At 44.6% G+C, this 26,713-nt stretch overlaps 1 protein-coding gene across 1 annotated transcript in view; it reads left to right on the plus strand.

Moving 5' to 3' along the window:
- The window catches only part of RPL5 (ribosomal protein L5), a 62,666-nt gene that overhangs the window by 2,675 nt on the left and 33,278 nt on the right, over positions 1-26,713 (plus strand). Inside the window, exons 2-5 of the mRNA XM_069641806.1 lie at positions 3,940-4,009; positions 4,089-4,204; positions 4,473-4,607; positions 20,500-20,702. Coding sequence (XP_069497907.1) covers positions 3,940-4,009; positions 4,089-4,204; positions 4,473-4,607; positions 20,500-20,702 — 524 coding nt within the window. The remainder of the gene's footprint in view (positions 1-3,939; positions 4,010-4,088; positions 4,205-4,472; positions 4,608-20,499; positions 20,703-26,713) is intronic.

Below are 26,713 nucleotides of genomic sequence, written 5' to 3' on the forward strand. Positions count from 1 at the left end.
GGCTTTACCAGTTAAGACTAATTTTTCTATACTCTTGCCTGGTGGACAGATGCATAGAAGGCCCACCTATATTGTGACAGGGACAACTCTAAAAGCTGTAGCCAAACTAGTACAAGGTAGCAAGGCGAGTGTTCTAGGCTAAAGAGGTGGTGAGTTTGTAAGGGGTCCACAATGAGCACACACAGTGAAGCTGTCAAGGAACGCACTTGGACAAACGGGTATAAAAATAAGTCTTTACTTATGGCCAAATGTCTACAAACAGATAATATTATCACACAGAACTAAAAATTAGATGCATATGTAAAATTACTGGAATGGGCCTAATACATATCAAACTCCTGAAAAGGAAGGTACAGATTAGTATTAGCACTACTAGTCAGAAGAGATTCAATCCTTACTTAAGAAGTCCATCCCTAAAATGTGTGGGGCCTTGTGCCCAAAGGATCAGCAACATTTCCACACAGTTTATGAAGCTGGAAAAAATGAAGGTAGGTTCTTTTGGGGTCCAGTGAACAGTTGTCAGGTGGAGAGTTAAACTAGCTAAAAAACGTGTTCCCCACTTTTGGACTGCTTGTGTGAACAAGCAATGGCAAAGCCAAGTGTTAAAGTTTGATAAAAGTTATCAAACTTTTTTAAAGGGGGTTTTTAGGGGTCAGCTTATTGCTTCAGCTCACCCCATCAATTCTTTGCAGGACTTGGCAGGTCGGTTGAAGGTCTGAGTCCCCTTTTCCTGCCGTCTGCCTCAGCTCTTGATCCCCAGGGGTTGCAGGTTCAAGCAGCTCTTCTCTGGTTTGTCTGATGCTGGTGCAAGGACTCTCAGCGGAAGAATGCAGCAAAATTCGATGCAGGGCCCCTCTTAGGACAGAAATGGACACGGGTATGCAAATTCAGATGACGGCCACTGAAGCACGGTGACGCAAAGGGATTCACTTGACGCAGTCAGGCTTCCCCCTCCTATCTCTGGTCCCCTTGATGCTAGGAACACTAAACATCAGGGGTAAGTCTTGTTGCACCAGCTGAGGATCCCCGAAGTTCCAGACATCAACTCGGAATGGTGACTTCTGCAGCAAAGTAGTTTAAACTCTGAGCCGATCAGCAACAGGCTGTCCTGGGGCGCTTTGAAGGCTCTTCTTCACAGGACTCAGAGCTGAATTAGGCAATGGACGTTCTCTCCACTCCAATGGTCGCAGCTCCTTCGCAGGACTGCTGGAGATCTTTCACAGGACAGGGCTCTACCAGGGCAGAAGTTGGTTGCCAACCCTTCTTCAGACGGGTCCACAGTGTCTTTGCAAGTCTTGTAGCTGGACAGGAGTCTTGGCTCCTTCAGTATCTTCCAGGATATCTCTCACGTTGGTAGAGGGGTCCTCTTCTTATTCCAAAAGCCAGGTAAGAGCAGCTTCCCCCACTAGCAAATGATTGATCTGGCTAATGCAGAACCACTGGTGGCAAAACTTAATAATTCCTCTGACGCACTAACAGCGGTATGTCGATTGGGACCAGACAGTATCAGCCCACTTCCTGGCAGGAAATGCACATAGCCTTCCAGTAGCCCACCAAATGCTTCTGCTTTGCCAGGCACTGAAAGTCTTATAAGGATTCCCCTGGCCTCACAGGCCAGGAAGAAGGCTAAAGGATAAGATGGCCAAAGGACAAGCAAACATTCTGTGGCATGGCTGTGTGACCACTCGCCACAGTAAGTAGCCAATCTGCATCAGAACATGGTAAAAAGTCACTGCTGCCACCAGCTTGTCCATTTAGCACACAGAGTAACCACAAATTCTCGAGTGTTGGTCTAGGGCAAATCAAAAAGTGCCTGCCCCCCCCCCCTTGCATTGTATTCGAAGATTCATTGTACAATGACAAGTGATAAGTCACTAAAAGTAACCAGACTAAGGGAAGCTATGTTTACCCAGTACTGACAGTCTGAAGGACATGTCATTTTTCCCATAACCGATGAGCAAAAGCCACTGTAGTGAAGCTCAAGGTTTCACTGTTCTTTGTAAAAAGAACAGGTCAGATAGCAAAAATCTAAGCGATAAGTTTGGGGGTCCATAAGAATGCACGGTAAGGTGCAGTAAAGGGGAATAATTCATAACACCAGTGCAAAATACCATGCCACCTTAAGAAAATAAGGTTAGATTGGCTGCACCAATGAAGTCTAGCCATGTAAATACTAATCATGACTTTACCCTTGATGCCCAGTAAAACTTTCCTTGCCAAGTGAATTATGTTCAGACTGGCCCATCAATGTGGGCAAGTACCACATAGGAACAACCATCTTGCTGCCTTCACCCTTGATGACTAGAAATGATGTGCCACAGTAATAATGCGTGTGTGCTGCAACTACATTTTTCTTACTGTGGCAAGCTTGCTGCCCAACCCATTCCCCCAAACTCCTCCCCCGCATGTACTAATGTAAGACCTTATCACCTTTGTGAAAGCCATGCCACAGTAAGAAAACAGGTCATTGTATTTTACAAAGATGATTAGCTGCATGCACCAATGCCCTCCTCCAGGTCCCAGCCTTCCATACACGGGCAGTCGCGCTTACATACAGCTTCTCTTAATCATTCACACACTTAGGCAAATAGTCTTACACTCGCTCTTTTCAAATAAACTCACACACGTTAAACCACACAAACGTACACACACACACAATTCATGCATGCACAGCATTCCCTTTTTATTTGCTGCATTGACGATCATTTCAGGATGCTGGTCTTCCCCCTTACCTTCACGTTGTAGGAAGTGGGTCCAAACAAGCTCTTCACCCTTTCTCTTGCCAATTCTTGGATAAGGTAGAGGGGTAGGGGCCGCTTTCTGACCCCATCCGGATAAAGACTGGCAGAGCGAGGGGTGAGGGTGATGAGTGCTTCATGCACCATGTTTTCCAGCGTCCCAGAAACGTTCCCACATCGCCCATGTTTTCCCTGATTCACAGAGCTCTAAATCGGTGAAGGCATGGGTGATTTATTCACCATCTTCACTCATGTAAAGTGTGGTGTAGGGCACAAGGGACACCACTATTACTTGCATTTGGAAAGAAGTTAAAGGGTTTTAGACTATTTGCAAATATAAACACTACATTTTAATTGGTGAGTTAAAATGACCGTCTGTACTGCAAATCATTTTTTTACATTAACCTTATGGACCTGGATGGTCCTGAAGGGGGTAGGCTCTCTCCTAGCACCAACTTTGGCGATCCACCCCATAATTTGTGGATGGAATGTAGAGTGCTGTCTGGAGATTATCAATGCTGTAAACTAGGTAGTAAGTTATGAGAGACATGAGCTTTTGGTTTAGAGAACCAGTTGCTTTAAGGATGAAGAACCCAGGTGCACATTTCAACTTCCTTATGTGAGTTGGCTGAGCTCTTCCTCGAACCTCACTGAAACGTGCTTGGGTGCTGTGCTTGGTGGTCAGCCAAAACATTTGCCTGTTTGAGTAATTAACAGCGTTTGATAGGTGATCAGAGCAGGGGTCAGAATTCCAGCTCACTTCTTTCAGCAGTCTACTCCAGTATCTCCTAAACTGAGAAAGCAGGCAGAGGTTTAATCCCTGCGGCCTTCCCATCCTGTAAATGCAACATTGCTTTTTGCTTAACCAGCATGAGTAAAATGAGTGTAACCCTACAGTTTGATAATGCATAATGAGTTTAAGGCAAAGCTTGTGTCGTGAGAAATGTTTGCAAAGTGCAATGTGAGTATTGGAGACACTGGGCAGTGACCTGAAAACTTGAGGTATTCTACATATTCACCTACAACTAATCTTCCTGTCGATGTTGATAAAAGCATGTCACGTGCTTATATTTCTGGCTGATAACAATCTGTATTCGATCATGGTAGTGTCCAAATTGGGCATGTGATGTTTGGCAGGAGTTAATTTATGCCAATGTAACTGGTTATACGATGAGCTTATTCCTGCTATTTTGTTTTTAAGGGGTTTGTAAAAGTTGTAAAGAGCAAGGCCTATTTCAAGAGGTACCAGGTCAAGTTTCGTCGAAGGAGAGGCAAGTTTTATCTTTCACTCCACCTTTAATGCTATGCGTTTCTCAAAACACTTTAACAATTGGTAATTTCTATTTTCAGAGGGGAAAACTGATTACTATGCTCGCAAACGGTTGGTGATTCAGGACAAAAACAAGTACAACACTCCCAAGTATCGGATGATTGTACGCATCACCAACAGAGATATCATATGCCAGGTGTGTATGGCTCCTTGTGGACAAAAAAGCCCTACATTAGAGCACTCGACCGTAAACGCTAATGTCCCTTAATATCCATCTATTAACACTTGTAAAATGTAATGGGTGGGATGTGGCGAGGTGTCAAGGGGGGTTGTGCCGGAAGCCTAACGCACTGCATATATATCTCTTTTGGGGCGCTTCCTTTTGTGTCTTTGTATTCGGGTACATGACCTAGTGACCACAAAACAAAAAAATGCATTATTTAACTAGACACATTTTCTTCCAGGTTGCTTATGCCAGGATTGAAGGAGATATGATTGTTTGTGCCGCCTACTCCCATGAACTCCCCAAGTATGGTGTGAAGGTTGGACTGACCAACTATGCTGCCTCCTATTGCACAGGCCTGCTGCTAGCACGGAGGGTATGTATGGCCATAATCACGATCTTTGAAAAAGTAATGGCAGACTTGTACGTTTTTTTTTTCCATGTTAATTTTTCTTTAGCCATTGGTTTTTTGGTCTTGCACTGCATCTGACGTGTACTACGGCCTCCAGATAAGTGTCATATCAAGCCTACTTGTGCATTAAAATCCTGCAAATATGACACCTTTTTTAGCTTTCTATGTGTAAGTTTACCCATCAATTTAAAGCGGAGGTCACTGCAAAGGGCAGGTGCCTTGGCAGAAAACAGATCATATGATTCAGATTCTTATCTGCATGTATAAAACTGCAGACAGTGAAACTGAGCAGTTCTGGCATTTTTGTCTAGACTGTGTTCTGAGCATTTTAAGAAGGTGAAACTCGGTGCGATGAGATGGTTTTTCCGTTTGACTTCCGGTATATGTTGTGTCTGGAGAGGAGCACTATGCATGCGTATTTATTTTCCTAGGATTTAGGATTGTAGCAGTAACAAGGTGGTAAACTTGGTTACAATTGGGACGTATCCTTTTAACAAACAAGCAATGCGTTTTCGGTGAAAACTTACTTGCATTGCACAAGTATTTTTCAGAGGTCCTGTGTTGGGTGCATTTATCATAAAGTTGCTTCTATGTGGTGTTTTCACACATTGTTGGAGAACATTTTCCACAAATGTAGATCTTTTTCAAGCTAGACAACTTTGCTACACTGTTTTGGTTATGTTTTTGATTCATGTTTGAGTTGAGTAATGTTCTGGTTGCTTGTTGCATACTATTCACAGCTTGCTGAGGCAAATTACATTTACTCTTACCATTTATTTTTGTTCTAACGGTGTGTAAAATACTCCCCACCTTTTTAAAACCTTATCTGGGCATGGGTTAGTATTCAATGTCTAGTTTTAAACGTCCATTAAACCTTAAAATGGAGTCAATGTAGTAAATTGTACTATTGTCAACTGTAGCGCAGGGCCCTTGATTGTTACTCAATAGCGTGCAGCTTCTTTCAAATCTTCAAGACATTTAAAACTTTCAAAACCTGGCTCTCCACCTAGCGGAAGCGCTTTGCAAAACAATGAAACAGTTGCATTTGCAAAAGAATTAGAAACTCTGCAAAACATGTCCCTGTAGTGGTAGTCCAGATAGGTTTTTTGTTTATGTAGCTCTTCATGCAGGATTCCTCCAATTTCTAAACACTTATTGGCTCAGTCGATCGTAATTTTACTGACTTCTGAAGGACGTAAGGCTAATTCTGGCCAGCCAACATTTGAACATGACATATGTAGATTGCCTCTGCGCTATCGTTATCAGCAATGGCATAGCATTAAGCACTACTAGTTCCAGCAAATGAGAGCTTTTCTTAATCTAGAGACATTTCTGCTTTCAAATCCCAAAACGCATAATTCAAGTTGGCGTTATTGACCAGGTCTGTTTTACAGAAGATATCATGTGCAGACATTTGTAGAGGGAACAATGAAAGGCATATTGAGTGACTTGGCCACCTGTAATATTAACACCCCTTCTGCAACATGCTTTGGGAAGTGGAGCGATAAGTGGGGCAGCTGTAGAGTAGCCGGGAAATGGTAGACACATTGATTGTTCAAGCTTGAATTATTTCTAATTATAGTTTACTAAATTGTTACTGTTGGATTTCTAATTCATTTAGCCTTTGAAGTCTCTTTCAAATTTTAGTACTTCTGTGAGGAGCTTGCACTGCAGAGGAAATTAACTGTTCTGTTCTATGTGGGTGGTGCTCCCACTCCTGTTAAGCTATTCCTATTCTATTTGAGGAGAACTTGGCTCACCCCTGCTGGGCATGTTCTTTGTGAGGAGAACATGGACTGCTTAAACCTATGGGGTTTCTGTTTTATGCAAGTGTAGCTTGCATTCGACAACCTTCATTTACCTGTTTAGCAGGGTTTGGGGGGGGGGTTGAGGGTGCTTGCGCTGTTCTTTCCTGTGCAGTTTTGTCCGAGTGGAACCTCCACTGCTGTGACTGCCTTATCTGTGGTAATCTTGTACTGCTGAGACCCATGACATTTGTTACATGCGAGGAATGGATACTATACCAAGGTCTGTGGCATTTTTCTATTTTCGAAGGGTTTGCATTTCTGCATACTATGTTGTACCTCTTCTATAGATCCATTCCTCATTTGTTCTGTGTCGGTATAGTCTACCATTGGTCAACTTGCATTGTTCCACGCCACAAGTTGTACATGATGGAAGCTTTCATTGCCATTGCCCTGATTTGCCTTTTGTTTGAGGGGGAGCGTGATTGGCTCCTGCTCAAGATGGTCTGTTATTTGTGAGCGACTATGCTGATCTTGTACTTATCTATGCATGCAGGGGAAGCTCGATGTTGGTGCTTATCTATTCTATTTGGTAGAGGGTGTTAGTTCTACTGCACACGTATCTAATAATTGTGAGAGGAAACCTGCCTTTTTGTCATGTTCACTGCTAGAGCATCATTCCCATACAGTGTTAACTCTTTGGATGAGTCTGCTACAGTCTCACATTTCTTGTGGAGGAAAAAACACATTGTTGCTCCTTTTTTATATTGCATTTATTCTTGAAGTTTAAAAATGGGGAGTAAAAGTGTGACGAATCAACTTCCGGGGAACCAGTGGTCCAGGCATGAATATCTGTTTCTAAATCAATCGGCCCCACACCTCTAGTACACCAGAAGGGCTCCAAACAGATTGGTAACAAGTCAATTATACACCTCCTTCAACTTTGTTAACATGGATGGAACGGCAGGATTACAAGGCATAAATGAGTGAAGAAAAATTGATTAGCAGAGTCGACTAATGTTATTTGATTAGCAAACTCAATTGATTAGCAATGTTGTGCTAAACAGATGTTTTACCAAGATGTACAATTAGCAACAATGTAACGCTAAAGTAAGACATTAGTGAGATGAGTCAGGCTTTACAAATTAGAGTTCTGCTAGACCTACCTAGTAACTTAGTTTACTTACTTGACCTAAGAGAAATGCACTCAACCTATGGCAACGGATGACAAAACATGTAAATGCACTTTCTGTAAAATGGTGCATGTCATCACAAACCCACTTTGTTTGGCCCACTGCTGCTACCCAGAGGCCAGCCATGCACAGCAAACCTTTATTTGACATTTATTGCAAATGTTCAAGCATCCCCTGCAAATGACTCTCCGCGCATGAAATCTACTCGTCTATGTAAGTGGGCGAGTATACTTTGTGAGCCCTGGATGACTTCTGTAATATGTAAAAGGTTAGCTGCATGAATGGACACACATAGATATGATAAAGACTCTGAACAGTTTGGCCAGCTCTCGCTGACAGGTGCAAATATATAATGCAATTCTAATCATAGAGCAAAGCATATGATCAGCCTCCTCTTAGCTTTGAAGGCTAACTACAGTGCAAGTCTAAGCAGAGTGGATGGCGTAGCGGGCATAGAACGGGACAAATTCGGTGGACTATTTGTCGCCTTCCCACTTTCAGGGTAGCTGGTATAAAACCACAAGGTGATACAAGATAGAATGTCGGGGTTATGGGATCAACTCATGGGTTGAGCACCAGTTGAAAAGATGTATGCAACCAACAGGCCACAGCACTAGGTTTGCATCATTTGGCTGTGTGATCGGGTACATTTTTCAAAAGTGTTAATTCCTCAATATGATGCATCTTCACCAACAAAATTAAATATAATTGACACCAAGATTTTAGTACACTAGCCTAAACTTTACTGTAAAGATCGACAATGTAGTGTTTTACAGTAGCAATACTGTATTCGTTTTACATTTCTAAAACATGTAAAGTTAAAACAGACGGGATATAGTTGGCTTAATCGAAATAGCATCCCAATTACTTATGACAATTATTTGAAAAAGAGAAATTCCTGTTTAACACTCCCACATGCCTTTGGCACTTTAGAGTGGAGGAGATAACTGCTGCGCTCTCTCGCCATTAGCCCCTTTCAACTTGGGAGTGGACAGAGAAGAGGGTGGCGAAAGCCCTGAGGACAAGGGAGGAATGCAGGGTGAGCTGTGCTTTCATTGAACAGGCTAACTTAAATGGCTAGCTTTGCTACACAAATGTTAATTTAATAGCAAATCTGCAGAATTGCATAGCAAATTGCTACGTGACACCTTATTTTATGCCTTGGGCTTATCTCTGCAAGGTCGTGGATAGTTTTAGTTGCAACAGCAAAAAACAATTACCCAATGATAAAAGGGACTCAAGTTTGTATACAATCTGCATTATTATTAAACAGACAGTTCTAGCACACTACATAATACAACCCACCCTATAAAGGAATGCAGGTCCTCTGCAGACAGTAGCGAGAGTGCATCCTTTAACTTCTCGAAACCGACATGAGGCTAGTTGATCAAGAAATCTCAATAGTTCAGGATACTTGGTTTCAGCACAAAGGGAGCAATGGGGGTCATAAAATGTCACGGGGGGCTGGTGGGCAGAACCACAATGTACCCTGTGCTTGTAGAAGTTCTTGGTGCACAACAGTGTAGTTGGTTTTAGGGAGATATGCTGCCTCTGCGACAGAGTTCAAGGCTGGAGACGGCTGCGGGGTATCGGTCGGCAGGCAGTTTCGCGAGTGAGGCTGGCCTACACGGCGGCTCAGGGTCTGGAATCGTTCTCTCGGTGCTTGTTGGCGGTTCTGAAGCACTGGTCGAGATGTGTCGGCAGCGTGTGCGACTGGGGCTTGTCAGCTGTGCAGCTTGAGGGGCTCGACTTGCTTATATGCCCTTAAGTGGACACTGGTTGATGTTTTCTGTGCACTCCTAGCTTCTTTGCTGGGCTTGTGACGTCCTTTAAGGTGGAATGGCCCAAAGCTGAGGAGAGTGTTGCAAAGCTGAGGAGTGTTGTAGGCAACAGTTTTGACCTTGGTTTGGTTCAGAGGCTTTACACCCAGGAAGTTTGCTTGCCGATCCTAACTGGGCATATGTGCTGGCTGGGTACCGGTTCTGCATCTGCCAGAGGGTCCTCCTGGATTGAGTATCTCCCTCGGTTCCCTGGGCGATGTTTAGGGGAGGTGTCTTTCTTCCCTCTTGGCGTTCCTGGCCTTCTTTCGTGGCAGATGCAAGGCAGACTGTACCTTCAGCCAGGGTCCCAGTGAGCTCTTCTTGCTACTCCTTGCAAAGTCTTCAGATCTGCTTAAAGAGGGATTCTGCCCTCTTTTAAAGGCAAATAGGCCCCAGTGATTTGTGTAGGCTAAGCCTACCTTAAAGAAATGGGGCCTCCATGACCCCTACCCTACGAGAGGGGTGGCTTCACAGCCCCCAACCTCGAGCTGTATAGTTGGATAGCAGCACAGGCTCAGCATGCCTCGTACTGTTGGTCGTCCGCCCATTACAGCTGGCAGTGAGAGATACTGACCTACAAAGACGACTCTCCACTAGACCCTACTGCCTCCACGCTTTTAACTTGGTGATGGAAACTACCATTAATGGTCGAGACACACCCCCTTTTTACAAATGGCTTCCCATCTGGAGATTCCCTGGGCTATAACCTACATATGATACAGCGCTGTTACACCACTGGTATGGGTTGGGGTAAAGGGCACTGACAGATCTATTCCCCCAATGGAAGGTTCATCATACCCCAGACATTAAGTGTTTCCGATCCTGATCCAGAGCGTCTGACACCCCAATACTATAGGCTGCATGCAGCAATCCGATCTGTGTGGCCATGCTTCCCGGATTAACCCAAACACCCAGGAATTACAATACATTGCCAGCTCATGTGGAGCACACTGGCTAGTCCCCTTCCCCCCCCCCCCCCCCCTGTATAAAATGATTCTGGGGAAAATTCCAGACACTGCATCCAGGGTGCGTGCTGCATGGGTGAACGAGTTAGACCTCAGCCCAATGGAAAGCTGACTCCCAATGGAGAGCTAATGTGCTCCCCCGCTCGCAGTCTCCCTCAATTTCAGATTTTGCTGCATACAGTACACAATTCTGGAAATGTTGTGTTGTAAACCCCCCTCCTGGCCCCACCCCACACAGGCTTAACTGTTTTGCCCTGCAAATCACTCCACACTTGCCTAAGATGCTATGATGAGGAGGCCGACCATATACTCATGTTTTGGGCATGTACCAGGCTCAAACATCTGGAATGAGGGTTTAGACACTTGCAGTGATCTACCATTGAACCAGATTCATTGGGGGTTTTGTTTGGGAAGGCACTGTGAATAAATATCCTGTCTAAATATAAGGTGTGTTGTAGCCAAAAGATGTGTACTCGGCACTGGAAGTAATCCTCCCCTCCTAGTTAAAAATGTGGCTGGCTGCACTTACCTGGACTCAAACATGCGAGGAGGAATATGTGAACCCACTTGCTCTGCACTCCCGCCCCAAGAATGGTCTGAGTTTCGTACCTACCTTTCCAACCATTCTGATTGATTTAGATCTATTGCATAGCATGCTTAATGACCACTTTACTCTGTAATTGGCAGTATACCATAATTTGTTATCCCGGACTGTTAACACTGTACCAATAATATGTTGAATCTGTCTGTATAAACTCTGAGAACGCATCTTGGCCATGTACTCTAGTTTTGCTGATCAAAAGATAAAAAATGTGATTTTTGGTAATGTTTGTGCAAAAGAACTTAATGTGGTGTCCATAGCATTTTTTGATTTGTTTCATTTAGTGGTGGGGGATGTTTGCGTCGCTTCACAAGAGCTCAAACCCTTGTGTCCAATTTTGCTGGCATATCTGGTTCCAGAATTTCATCTACACTGGTAAATAGGCTTCCACTAATGCGAGAATGAAATACATGATAATACCAGGTGGAGTAGAAGTTTACCACACGCCCCCCCCATCTGTGTGTAGGGTATGAGCGCGCAGCGTTGCAATTCTTCAGTTTTGAATTTGGAATGTTTCCTCTGCCCCTTCCCTAAACCATAAAGTGGTGCTGCAGGTAAGTTAGATCCTGGATCTAGCAAACAAATGTTTATTCTGCATTGTTATCTCAAGATTTGTATGGAATGCATAATGGTACACCCTTCTCACCATAATGTTTAACGTATAGTGTAGAAAACTAGTGCCTCTCGCATAGCATAACACCCTCCTCGCTGAATGTGTTCATTTAGAGTCCCCTATTCTAGGATGGTGTGATTAACTTTCCTTATCTTAATTGAACTTCTATTAATCATTACAGTTGTGATCTGCATTTTCACGAGGGAAGAGGTTGACTCTGGTTTGATTTCCTCCACTCTTGCCTCACACCGCATTGACCACTTCATGTATCTGCTTAAGTACAAGGGATATTTTACTGCAGTACCTTTTCTCAATTACCCATCAAAATTTTCTTTAAAGGGCGGCCCATATTTACCAGTACTCCTGTTAGGTCAGCACCTTGTACAAAATTGAGAATCTCCATACTACAGCCCATCGTAATAAAAGGTGCCGGTGCCTCCAGCTTTTTTCACTTATTTGTAGTTGTTAGCCACTATGTCTCCACACAAGTATCCCTATTACGGTCTTCATGTCGGAGAACGGACAACTAGCGTGTTGACTACATGTTCTATCTGGGACCCTTTTAATACATGCTCCTTTTATACATGCTAGGTTCTCCTTTTTTTGCAATTTTGCCATATATTGAACGGGGTCCTTGCACTGACTCAAGTTATTTGGAGGGGAACAAGGGTTGTAGCTACCATGGATGACCCAGTTGGTTGGCATTTTCTTTGACACCAGATGAAGTGACTGCTCTTTCCTGGACTAAATCTTGTCTCACATGGTATGGCTTCCCCATCAGTCAAGCGTTAACGCACTTGACTATTTGCCATGGGTACACTGCTATGTTTGAAGCACTATTTTTCTGGTGGGTCGAACACTGCCTTCTAAAAGTAAGCAGTGTCTTATGAATTGCAGGATTCATTCACTTGGTGGTGGGTTCCTTCTGAGGCTAGGGAGGTGAGCCTGCTATGCAATAATTCCCCTAGGGGTGGTGGTAAGCGAAACCTCACAGGGAAAGCCCTCCCCCCCCCCCCCACCCCCCAAACCCCTGCCTTCCACTGAGGGACCGGAGCTCCTGTTTTGCAGAATAACTCCCTTAAACCTTTCCCTTGACACCAACAAACCACTGTTCTTGAAATACAAGATCCGAGATTCCCCTTTAATATATTGCAAACACCATGCAGAATAAGGATGAGAGTATTGATGATTACCCTGGTCTCGGACCAAAGTACTTTGATAAAGAAGATTGACCCAACAATGAAAAGGGTTCAACAGACGAGGATGGACTACGATCCTCCGCTGGGGAGGACCCAGCAACCTGTAATAAAAAAAGAGAAGAGGGACTTCTCTCAAGTCGTGAATGGAACAGCAGACTGAGAGATCCTCCTTCGGGAGGAAAGCAAGACAGAAGGTGTCTGCCAGTAGCCCCGAAGTCTGAGGCTGACTAGCGGAGGGGAAGAACTCTCAAGTAGAAGCAGGCAAGGTGTGCAGCCAGCAAAATCCCTCCAGCGTAGGGGAATTCCCAGCCAGCATCCCTCCTGGTCTTTTTCCAGCAGGTCTGCTTTTGAGAACTATTTTCAGTTTGTCTTAATTATTGCAAAATGCCTCTTGGGTTACTCTTCTCCCCACTGTAAACTTGGGCACTGTAGATGGAAAATCTACATTTTCTTTTTGAGCTGGAAGAAAAATCATCTTTAATACACGTTGCTTTTTTGGTCGGATGGTGGGCCTGCACCTCCTTACAGGATTTCAACAAGTAGTTAATTTGTCTTTTGGGCCTGCGCTTGCGAATCTTTCAGTGCTTCAATCATTGCGTTATAAAGTTCTAAACAAAAAGGTACATACCACGCTCAGCTTGGTCAAAATATAAAATCCTCTGCAAGTTAAACATATCCCCAATTCAATAAAATTGCTTGCATGCTAGGTCACAATTCAGACAAGGTTAAGTCATCCAAAGCCGCCTTATCACCCTTGTGTAAAAATAATTGGCAATATTGGAAAAACATGTGGCAACAATGTGATAGTCATATGCAAAACGTGTAAATCGCACGCCTAATGTTGTAGTATTTAACATGCACACATCGTGTAATGACCCAACCAGACCACATTAATAACCTGATATTAACATTCTGAGAAAAGTGATTGTAGTGAGGGGCCTGCCATCTGTCTGCCCTTTATGAAGGAGGCAGTATCGCACAGAACAGCTCACAGGATCACTGACTTGCTCAGTAATCGTACAGGTAATTTTGGTGTATGACCAATAGGCCTTGCCTGGCTTGCTCATAGGGCTCTTGGATATATTGCGGGGTGCAGCATCACAAAAGTGGTTTAAAAAGACAATTCTGACACTTGGTTGCAATGGCATCATGTTTTACAGTGGCAGTACAGCAATATTCTGCTTAAGGTGGCTAGGCATCTATTGGAATTATTTGTAAATTGTATGGTGTTTTGCTCAACTTATATTTTAAAACTGTGCTCCTAAAATGCACCATTTGAATCCAATATCTCTCTAGATCTCCCACTTTGTGTAGATTGCTGAAGAGGATCAACCCTATTAATTCTTTTTCCAACCCATGGCTCTCCATGTTCTCTCCCTGTATTTGCCACCCTGTTTTGTGCTGTGCTCTTAGTTGTTAATTAGGTTTAAGCTATACTCAAACTGGGTACTTCCGACCTGCACCCATCAACACCACTGGGTTTGCATCTTGACTTTCCCACAGTCCGCTAATGACCCACCCACCCATTTTACTCTTGCAGAGCAACTCCACCAATAGTGGCAGACAAGCTATACAAGACCACTTGAATAACATTATTGTGTATATAGAAATATATACTTACCACCACGGCTCACTTTTCTCACCGAATTACTTCACCCGTACTCTTCAACAAAGGCTGATATAGAACACTCATTGTATGTGTTTTATGTCCTGGCATTGATGACGCATGCCACTTTACATTCCTATTTGGTTTTTATAAAGTAAAGAAGACAAAACGCCAGAATGCAGCGCAGCTGGTAGTTTTCTACATTTACTTAAATGTAAACTTGCTGTTAGTAGTTTAATACCTGTGTTGGCACATGCATACAGGGGAGAGCTCCTCCATATTTGAACAGTCATGAGACGTGGAATACCAAAGACTTGGTGGCGGAGAGCAGATTCTCTCACTTCCTACTACTTTGACCAGAGGGCAGGATCCATGGTGCGAGTAGCCCTTATTTTCATGTGTTTTGTAAACTTGGGCCTCTTGCGACTCAGAGCCAGTGCCACCTCCCCTCCCTACTGCATCAGATTCGTGTCCACCCCCCAAAGTCACAGAGAAGCAAAAGGACGCTGCGACATAGATCATATTCTCCTACTTCCCGGACCAGACTCTTGCAGCATCACTGAGCTTCCCAGCTCCATCTCCTATCCCCAATCCCTTGTGGCATCCCCCGGTCATGAGACATGGAACACCACATTGCTGCGCCCCCGGCAAAGGGGACTGGCTAAGCTAAGAGCGCCTTCTTTGTGGCGGATACTATCCCTGTTTGCTTGTTCTCGTCTGGCACCCTTGCCCTGCCAGACTTACAACTCCTCCGTCTACTTACAGTTAAGGGACCTCTTCAGTGAATCTTGCCATTGTTTGTATTGACAGACCAGGGCTCCTAATTTGGATTGCTACTTTGAAGCTTGCCATTGTTGATACTTGCCACACCTGCATTCGCAGCATAGCCAGACATTTGACATGCACACTATTTCTAATTACCCTACCCTAGAAATACATAATTCTCGGCCCAAGCACCAACACCCATAGAATACAGCCGAGTCCCACACATAATTGAGTCCAATTGTTTACATAGATTGACTCCTCTCACATTTTGTCACAGCACCTGTCCTCACACGTTGTTATATGGACTGCTGTAAGGGACCTACCCATTCCCGATCTACTGTCGATGAGGCCATAAATGCGCACATACATTTAAATGCCACATAACTTATCACAAATGCCATGTTAACCTTAAATACACTTGGGGTACTGCTGCCTTAAAACCAAAAAGTTGTCTTCAAATAAAATAACCATAAACGGCTACACTTACCACTAGGATGAACATTTCTTCTTGCATGCTGGGTCTAAAGGCATTGTCTCCCCCCCCCCCCCCTCTCCGCCGGGTGGGGGGGGGGGGCAGGATAAGAAGCCCAGGGGATTCAGACGCCAACGGCACTCATTTTCACATCTGATACACAGAGCTACTGCGGAGCCTTAGGCAACCTACCAGTGTCTCATGACCCTGGCTCTAGCTTGTGCTTTTCTACAGAGCTTGACTCCTATGTATTTCAGTGTGATGCCACTGAGGCTTGAGTAGCGCTTTTCATGATGGTCTCATACACAAAAATGTTGTCTTTTTTGGAATTCTTGTGTTTTCACAATTGCACACCTCCCCTTACAGTAAGTGCAGTTAGGATACTTTGTAGCCTTAAACGTTTTACCTGATGGCTTTTTGGTTACTTTGTTCCTAAGACAAGCTAGTGGAAGCTTTGTGATTTTTCTCGTGTGATATTTTTCTTGTGCCAGTGCCGAGTGTTTGCTTGTCCTTTTGCCATCTTATTGTTTGGCTGCCTTCCTGCCTTCTTGGGTCAGGAAACGCCATATATGTAAGCCCTTTCCTGATAAAAGCTGCTCCTTATGTGGGCTTTGAGGGTGTGAGAGCCAGACAAGAGAGATGTCTGGTCCCAGTCAACATCCTCTGGCGCCTGAAAGTCAGTTTCCGGACTGATGTGATGACTGGTGGTTGTCCAGGATTAATTGAACAACCCTGGACTGTTTGTGTGTTACCATTGGTGGGCTTGGGCCAACCACACAGCCTGAATTGTGGCTAAAAGGAGGGTTCCTGCAGCAATTTGACTGGATAGCGTTGGAACTGAGACTTCTACGAAGAGGAGCAGCCCACTGACAACCAGAGATGAACCCTGCAGCTACCCACCATCACCTTCCGGGATGGTCCTGGTGAAACCCTGCTCTTCTGCCTGATCTTGGAAGACTGTTGTTGGTGCTATAACCCTTTTAGCATCCACCCCTTTCTCGTGGAACCACACCTTTCAAGTGTCCCTGGATCACCCAGTGGAATTACCAGCTCCCTTTTGGGGCTACGGCTCTGTAGCTATGTTTTGGGCTCACAGGATCGTCCACTTATGCCATTAAGTCGCCTTTCCTTGCAATTTCAGCCTTCTGAAAAGGGGCATTGAGCTGGTGCTGCTTCTGTGTTCAACGCTAGTCTCTGCCTGATCTTGGTAACCTCCTTCGGCAGTCCTGTGAGGTGTCCTGAAGGGTCTACATCGCAGAGGTCTTAATTTCCTCGCATGGGGTCATCTTCAAGAAGCTGCCTGGAATAGTCTGAACTGTGACCACCTTCCAACCTGAGAAGTTGGCTTTGGAGCCCAGAGAATTCCGGGAGACCTGTGGTGTCACCTGGAAGAATCAGTTGGGGTGGGTTGGTGTGGGGGTGACATACCTTCTGTCCTCTATCTCATAGGGTATGGAGTCCTTGCCCCTAAACTCCCTCTGGCATTTCGTTGTCCAACCTGGGTCATGGATCCTGTTTTAAGACTTGCCTTTGTAACAGCATAGAGTGGGGGTATTAACCCATCTTGAAATAACTTACTGGCTTACTTATAAGAAAGTTTAAATCCTCACAACATCCCACTTCAATAATTCTTAAATGCCTTCACCAGAGAGACCTCAGTGGAACTAGTGACTTCTAGGACTGGACTTAATCACCACACAGGTCCCTCTTGGTTTTTCTTGCATTTCATTACTTACCAGATGACTACTGGTATGTAATATTTCTAAGGTTAATGTATAAAATGAAACCAAACCAGACCGCAGTGCTACATGACGGCTACTGACCGAAAACGCACTGGTGACTGGTTTCTCCAACAGAAGCTGCCAATGGCACATCAAAACCCTCTTGCTCTTTTCCCTCTCAACCCCACTAACAAACGCCCAACCATTACAGAACCGCCAGAGCACCAAGAGACCCAAGTGGCGACAATACACGTTACGAAACCATTAACATTATATGGATCTCGTAATGAGTAAATGTACAAATTCTTGAATGTGGTTTTCATTCTTTTTTAAGAAAGGCCTAAATTGTATTTTCATATAGTCACCAACTTATAGTGAGTTGCCCCGCCCCGAAAGCATAAGCGCGCATGCAGGGGAACAGACATTAGAAAAAACATACGGGAAAAAGAAACCAATGCAGAGTCGTACTACAAAACGGGGTCAAACAGAGGAACGTTTTCAGTTTCTGCTTAAACTCCAGAAATTGAAAGGAAGTCAGGAGGTAGTTCAACACAGCAGGAGCAGCAGCAAAAATGCTCCCATACTGAGATTCTTCAGCTCGGTTCTCGGAACGCAAAGAAGGTTCATATACCTTCTCTGGTTAGTCCTCTTCCTCAGCCTTTCAGCTAGATATTTCCCGGATTTGTTTTGGCCAGGAACTTGTGTGATGGCTGGAATGCGGTCCTGGAATCGTTAACCAGTTGCGCCCCTCCCCCCCCCCCCAACCTGGAGGCTGATTTTTAGAAATCAATCTTCACAATGGTCATCACACAAATATTTCTTAATCACCTTTTTGATGTGATCTCGGGACCATCATTTAGTCAAACACTCAAACGCTGTCACTTGAGACGCTCTGTGTCGCCACTATGATCATGTTAAAGGACATTTGTACCGCGCACTATCGCCACCGAAGTGGTCCCCTGGCGGCTCTGAAAAGGGGGGGGGGGGGAGAGTGGAGCATATGAACGTGTATCTACCCGGTATGAAGCCATTCTGATCCGGATGAATCGAACTAGGAAGGATATTTAAAATTCTATCAATAAAGGCCTTTGCCAGGATCTTGACCTCGCAGTTCAGGAAGGGAATTGGCATGTAGGCCGCACAATTATCCCTGGGCTGGCCCTGCTTATGGACCACTGTTTTTTACGGGTGAGGCAGCCTCCCTTACTAACATATTGAGTAGATATTCGCTCACTTATCAGGCAGGCAGTCCGCCGCAAGGCCCTTTGAGCCTGGCGACCTGCTGTTTGTAGAAGCTGAATACACCTTTCCACTTCCACCATGGTGACCGAATTTTCAAACTCTCCCTGTTTCTCAGTCAATACCCCCAACTGTAGTCCCTGCAGGATGGCCTCCCTTTCCTGATTATGTTGCTCCGGGTTACTACTATACATTTTTGTGTACAACAGGGTAAATGTTTCCACCATGACCTCGCCACCCTCTAGAGCATCCCTTCCTCAATTGCGGGGACCCATCCGTCTTCAATTCATGACTTTTTTATTCTTCTAGGCTTTTGTCACCACTGTGCTAAGTAAGCATTGGCTTTGCTGTTTACACCTCCAGTTACCTGTAAATTGTGTTCTTGTGGCTTTTGAAAATTAAGTTTGAATTAAAATCCAACGTGCGTGCACTCGGTCTTAAATAAGGTTCCCACACTAGCATTGCAGGCAGACAAATTGGTTGAAATGGCACCTGGGTGACCCTATACGTGCAGCCAAACAAAGGCATTGCACCTCATAATGGACACGCCGTCCATATCTTCCTTCACACAATTGCCCAATAATACACAGTGCCTGCCCCAATTGATCATGCATATAAAAAGAAAACCGATTCCCTTTTAGCCGGCCCCCCATCTGTACCCACCTACCTAGACTCCCAGTGGTTGTTTCCTTAGGAGAAGGCCTGAGAGAGATGCTGTCCGGCTGCATGCAATTCTTTGTAGAAGAACGGTACAAAAGTCTTAAACACATGGGGGGGGCACACTAATTGGCTTATTGAATTATGCAAAATCACAGGGCAGTACAGGTCATTTTAGTAAATTAAGACTTGTACCTGGCCCCTTGTGGCTACTTCCCTTGAGCACAGTATTCTGAATGCAAAGTAACAAATGAGTAAATGCTGACTCTTATTACGCACTTTTGGAACCTTCATCCCTAGTCATTCTACACTTGTGTTCAGCCAGCCCTGGATTTTAGATTCATTTTGTTTTCCTTTTTAAATTACTTTATCTCATTTATAGTTAAGGGCGTGGACGAAAAGTGGTGTGAAGTTAAATGCATACTGTTTTAAAACCAAGTCTTTAACAGCTTTTAAAACCAACAAGGGGATACAATCTAGGCCATCCCCACTTGTCGATGTATGTGTTTCTGACACAAAAATGGAACACTATCTCGTGCTGCTCCCATGAAATCTGCTTCCCTGAGCCCATGCCTAGTTTGCCCCTGTTGCAAATTGTTCCGCGGCGGTGGTCAAGCTACACACTGCATTGCCTGTATGAGTGCTTAGTTAATGTAATTCTGCACACCGTTCGGTATTCAAATTATGCTGTTAAGTGTTTAATTTTCATAGCTGGTTAATTTAAATTTAGAACTGTGGCAGTCTGATCACAAAGCCCTGGACCTACATGCATTGATAGAAATATTTCATTGCAGTTGTCAGATTTTTGGGGATAGCAGTTAATCCACACTAGTACAAGGAAAGCAGAGGCGTGATGTGTGCTCTGGGCAGGCTTGGTGGGAGTATGTAGCGATTTATGCTGCTTGCCACCTTGGAGTGAGCAGCTTGGAAATGTGAAGGAATTGATCCATTAAATGGGGGGTGGGGGGAGGGTACTGTCGATTGCAAACTTTCTTCGTCGTTACGCCAGCTCATTAGATTACCTCTTGTTGGTCCCTTAACAGACCAGGTGGGAAGACATATTTCAGACTGCCTAGTTTTCCTGCTGCCTTAATTGCATCCCCATTGTTGACTATCGTCAAGTTGCTTTGCATGTGGACTTTGTAAAGATTGTTTTGCAAACCAAGTGAAATTGAATGTCCTCACTTCTGAAAATAGTATGCAAAGGTGACCTGTGCTGTTAAGATGTGATGTCCAAATGCCTGTGCTTATCGCCTTCAGATTCTCCACAAGTTTAGCCTGGACAAAGTCTACGAAGGCCAAGTAGAAGTTACGGGTGATGAATACAACGTGGAGAGCATTGATGGACAACCTGGTGCCTTTACTTGCTATTTGGATGCTGGACTTGCCAGAACCACTACTGGAAACAAAGTTTTTGGAGCCCTTAAGGGAGCAGTGGATGGAGGATTATCTATTCCCCATAGGTAATGATCCATAAATTTACTTTATTGTCCTAACACTACAATGGCCACCCATACTAGCCCATGTAATACGTTGTATGAACTTAGTAGTTGTACCTTTTTAGTGGCATGCTATGGCTGATTGTAGCTCATTGCTGTCTGTAAATTATCCCCTCGTGTGCCAAGAATTCTCATTTGGTTATCGGTTGGCTCTGAAGGCCCTTATTGTACGTTGGCTTACCTGTTAATGTATGTAGCCTACGGTACCTTCTGTTGCACTATTGATGGTGTATGTGGAGGCATGTGCAGAATGTCTTAATTTCACTTTGCTTGGAGTGGTGGGGACAGGAAAATGGATTTTTTTTTTGTTTCTAATTGTTCTCTGCAGCTACTAGATCTTTTACACATCCATACCCTCCACAGGTCTTTGCCCACAACCCCTGTGGAAAGATGCTCTGATCTCTAGCCAGCTTCTCTTCGGCTAGCTAGATGGCGTGGCATGTAGCTAATTATTTGGGTGTTACAAATGTCACTTGCTCAATGTTGATTGTAAGTACCGCTGCTTAAGTCTGCTGCACGTCGCCTACAATATTTTGGGCACTTGGGGCCCTATCTAGGAATCTTGCATCTAGGTGTTTGTTCTGCTATATGTTGAAACCTAGGCTTTTTCACTTATCCTGGTCACTTCAATCTAGATGGCTGCACTGTTGGCTTTGTGCTGCTCCCCTCTCCCCTTTCTCTCCCACATCCCCTGATGTTGTATCTGGACTGCTCCACTCTGTGCCAGTCTCAGCCTAACTGGCCTCCCCCTGCTCCTCCAGAACTTTAGGGGATAACATTTCCTCTGTTGTCCCCTGCCTTGCCGGATTCTGCATCACTCCTTGCCAATGGCTCCTTCCTGCTTCTCCTCTAGCACTACCTTGTGCAAGTGAACCTGTCCACTTGCACTTATGTACCCTGCCCCTCCTTACCATGCATCTTCCTTCCAGTCCCGCACTTGCCTCTCCGCCCTTTCTATTCCTTGACTTGCATGCTCCAAATTGTTGTTGTACCTAGTAGTAACTTTGTTTTCTTCCCGCCCCTGCCCCATCTGTCTTGTTACAGCACTTGCACGATCCTAATGCCTCAAGACCTATTGGGAACATTTTTCGCCCCTGTACGGCCACGCCCTTGTTTTGAAGTGCCTTGAAACACAATTTGGCTGTATAGGCGCATTATAAATGACCAATAAATATCTAAATGCAGCAGTCTAATGTGGGATGACATCCTCTCCGAAATCCCACTGTCGCCCACCTATTTAGTGATGTATACTTAACTTTGGGGGGTGACATTCAGATTTTGAATCATTAGTTCACCGGTTTGTGATCTTTTTAATGTTTAGTGTGGTGTAAAGTACCTTAGTTATAGTGAACAGGGGAAACTGCGACCTTGGCCAAACCATCAGTGTAGCATGGAGAGTGATCAAGGCTTGGTCACAGGGGAGGTGTGGAGTCTGGGGGCCCACAATGTGTATACACAGCAGATTACACAGAGGTACACAATTACTTTGATTTATTATTGACCAAAGAACACACTATAATGACTTGGACAGGTCATATCACAATACATATGATACATCTATATACACTCGGTGTAGAATAATCTTCACCCAATACCTAAAAGGAAAGCAATTATAAAAGTCCACAGGAATAACCCTAAATTATAATGTCCAGCCAAAAGCTCACTAAGTTTCCATTACTTTTAGGGGGGGGGGGGTAATTGGGTAAAAGGTCCTGTGGAGGTGGTGATTGGTGCAAAAATGTGTCCATGGAGTTTACCAGTAAGTAAAATGCTTTTGGGGTGCTTTCAGAACAAGTTTCACCCACAGCCAATGGAGATGGGAGGGGCTGCGGGGGGGGGGACACACCCCAAGTATTAGTAATTACCCATATTTTATTCCCCACATCCATCTTGGCGGGTCGAATGAGGTTTATCAGAGGTACCTTTTCCCTGCTGTTGATGAAGAAGCCCAGTAGCTGTGGGTGCAAGAGTGCAGGTTGGGTACAGGAGCTGTGTGATCCTCTTCTCATGGAACAATGCAGCAGGCACCAATGCAGGACTCTTCCGGATCCTGGACTAGATGCGGAAAACAGTTGCCAGTGATTGGTACCTATGCATGCCGGCAGCAGGGGGCACAGGTGTCTTGGTCGAAGGAAGCCCCCCTCGGGAACCCGTTGATGCTGGGCTGACGAAGTCTCACAGGAAGGCAGACAAGCTGAGGACCCATGAAGTTTTGAGCCAAAACAGCAATGCTTCTACCACAGTAACGCCAAGTGGAGTTGGTCAGGCCACTGGATGGCCCATTAACGCTTCTGAAGACTCCAAAATGCAGGGCACCAAGAAGACCTTCGAGAGTGGGTGTTCCCACCAGTCGAAAGGGTCGCAGCACCAACTAGGGTCTTTGAAGATCAGTAGCCAGACAGTGCTCCACCGGGACAACAGCAGAGCTGGTTTCCAGGCCTCTTCAGAATGGGCCCACAGGCCTTCCTTCGTCTGTACAAGCTACACCAGATACTTGGCTGCTCTTCAATATGGTGAATGGCTGCAGGACCTCCTTTCTTATCCTAAAGTCCAGGGGGAACAGAATTGTAACCCAACCAATGGAAGATCTTCCCCCTCGCATACAGCAGACTTCCAATCTGGGACCACTGTGGGCAAACACATGCATACACTGTAGACCACTGAAACCAGTTTTATGGGTTGGAACTGGGAACCAGACAGTTTCAACCCACTTCCCGGCTTTCAGCACACAGTCCCTGCACCAGCTTTCGAAAATCGAGGCTTTCCCGGGCAAGTGCATGACCATAAAAGGAATTTCCTGATCTGGCAAAGCACGAGGGACAAAAAACAAAATGGCCAAGATAAAGCGAAAAACCTCATGGTACGGATGTTGGGACACGAGCCAATTAGTAGCCAAACCCAGTAAATCCGAGAGAGTTAACTAAAAATATATAAAAATGCAACTGTTGCCACAAGCTTGTCGTTGGGCACATTTAAACCTAAGCAAAAATTATTTCAGTGTTGGCCTCGGGTGATGGTTTGAGGGAAGCATGCTGCAACGTGAGCTACCCAAAATAGATAACCTGTTAAAAGAAAAAGGGAACCTAGTTTCCCAGTACTGAAGGACTCACCAGTTTTCCCTGTGACTAATTGGCAAAAGGCCAGTGACGCTGATGGCTTGACTTCACTGTAAAAAGTCAGGACAAGGTGTAAAAGCAAAAAGTTTGCTTAGAATATGGAGAAGATGTTGCTCCAAGCGAACTGTCCTAAATGTTTAAATTTATAATAAAACTTGGCACCTAAAATGTTTTCCTTGGAGTCCATTGATCCCTTAGTCAAAGTTAGCAGCCCTGTATAGCTCAAACCTGAAATCTGGGTAGCCATTTCGGAATGAAGTGGGCCCGTTTCAAAACCATATAAATCTGCCTCTTCAGATTAAAGGCACATTGCTCTAGAAAACTGTGCCTTGCAGAATTCCCAAGTCTTTCACACAAGCCATATAATACTTCTTCCCTCCTGTGCAAATGACTGTCTGCTTCTCTGCCTTTTTAATACTCCTAAACACAGCCCACGGTGGAAGCTATATTTTACATATGTAGCTCCACTGTTTATGTAGGCAAAACTACCCGACAATTTAAGAACTCTAGCACGTGCTGAGATGTACAGCATTTCTTTTTAGATGCAATTCTTTTCAAGGTGCACACTGGATGCGATCTGAGGTCCCATACTTTGTCATGAGTGTCCAGCAAACAGAGGCAACCATAATACCAGAAATCTGCTCTTGCCTTCATGTCTTCTTTTTTTTTTTCTAAAAAGAAAACTTGACCAAGCAGACCTGCAATCTGCTAGCATAATTAACTTCCTAATACATTTTCTACATGGTAAAATTGTTCACTGAAATGCAAGTGATTGCAGCTGTTGGGGTGTGTTGGTGCTTTTAAACCCAAGCTTATCTTACTGCATGTTACGTTTGTTGTTGTTTACATCAACTTTATCGTCACTGAAGGATAGAATGGGACGCCCTCGGCCAGCTATTCAGGTTGTTCCCTTTGCTTTCACGATCCCATTTCCTCTCTTAGTGTTGGTGCGGGGGGAGGGTGTGGGTGGGGGTGTTGGCTAAGCTCCACATGGTTTTGTGGTTTTGTGGTTTACATTTGATTTTGTACTGTAATCTGTGGTCCTTATCGAAATGTTCCATAAACTAAATGGGGGGAGGGGGTGTAGGGGGACAAAAAAATTGGAAGCCCAAAAGGTGGGCTAATCGCTGGTTTGAAAAGGGTTTGAGAGGTACGCTCCATCAAAGAAAATGAGTCAGCTGGCACCTCAGCCTCATGATCCCACTGAGACCAACCTGCTTATTTGCTTTATAATCTCACTTTTGGAGGATTTGGACCTGGAAACCCATGGTTTGTGTGGAGGAACCGGCGAGATTTATGGCAGGAATAATCCAAATGCTTTCTTTGAAGGGTTGAGAAAAAGATGTAAAAATGTGTGCATTTTATTTTGACATGAAAACTTGTTTCATCTCTGATGGAATTGTATGAATGTGTATTGGCAAAAGGAATATAGAAGGAGCTTAATTGTCCCATGATGAGTGAAACTACAAAGGAAGAAGAAACTTTAAACCTGGTTTAAAAACCAGCGCAGAGTGGAAACTTAAGTTGTTGCATTATTGTAAAAATGAATGGAAGTTATCGGTGATGTTAAAGAACTGTGGTGGATCATAAGGGGGACAAGGACAGTGATCTTCAATGTGTAGATATGCTTTATTGAAAGAAGTAAACTCTTGACTTTCCCTGAGCTAGGGGTTTTCCCTACCTAACAAAGTAACACGGGTGCTTGTCAGTTGCCAGTGAGTCCGAAGGGAAGATTTCTCCTCAGTCAAAACTAATCTCACCTGTACCAAACTAAGGCACATGAGAATCCTGTGGGCTGCTTCTCAGCAAGTTCACTTTAGTAATGTATCCGTAAGTAGTTCTTGATAAATACTTTAATCAAATCGTATAATTCAGATATTCGGCTTTGGTAACCTATTGTGAAATTTGTTTCTGTTCTGGCTCGCCCTGCCCCCCTCTTCCAGAGGGGAAATTACATTCTTTCCTTGGTTCTTAAACCTGACTCAATCTTTTCCCTGGCTTGGCTAAGTAGGACTGAGTAATGATTCTCACTATCATTAGATACTTCCCATACCTGACCGGTATTGAGGACAGTATGAATGTTGCACATGTTATTTACGGTTCCCCACCCGGGTCTCCTGCTTTCCCTTACTTTTATGCCCCAGGGATCACGTCACCAGGCTTGTCTGTACGGGGCCGCCTTCAGTGGTTGTCAGGTTGGCTTGCCGACTTGTCTCCTTTGTTTGGCACACTCCAAGTGCCTTTGGGTATGTGCCCTTGGCATTGCTTAGGGACTCCTGAGTCCTCAACTTTGGTCATGCTACCACTTCACACTCGGTCCTTCGGCTTCTTGGATCACAGGTACTCTTGAGTGCAAGATAGCTGGCCTCACACGCCAGCAGGTGTGTGTAAGGAGAATCTAGGTCGATACCGGCCAGAAGAGCTGTAAGGAAGGAGGTAGAGTAATTGGACCAGAAGAGTGTAGAATTGGTTTGGGGTCTTTTGAATGAAATCCGAGGATTGGGAGCAGGGTGAGTATTCTTGATCATTTTGTTCGGCGAGCAGGAAGCAGTCTGTGAAGTTTTCCAGGAGGCAGATGGGTGGTACTCACTGTGAGCATATCTAAGTTGTGGTTAATGGGAGCACAGTACTCTGAAGCGTTACAAGTGGAGAAATTGGCAAGGGAAGGTCTCTGTGCTAGATGCAATAGTTTGGGATGCGTTGTTTGTAGATGGCAGAGGAATCTGGGACAAACCAGGTTTGAGAGGCAGGCATAGCATTGATTATTGTAAAAGGTTGGCTCAAATGTGATTTGCTTTTATACTTGTACGTCCCGTCCCATTTCCTCCATCCTTGTGGGCATCGGCCAACATGGAGCGG

Source organism: Ambystoma mexicanum, chromosome 1q (assembly GCF_040938575.1).
Source record: "Ambystoma mexicanum isolate Mex_15411 chromosome 1q, UKY_AmexF1_1, whole genome shotgun sequence".
NCBI classification, from domain to species: Eukaryota; Metazoa; Chordata; class Amphibia; order Caudata; family Ambystomatidae; genus Ambystoma; species Ambystoma mexicanum.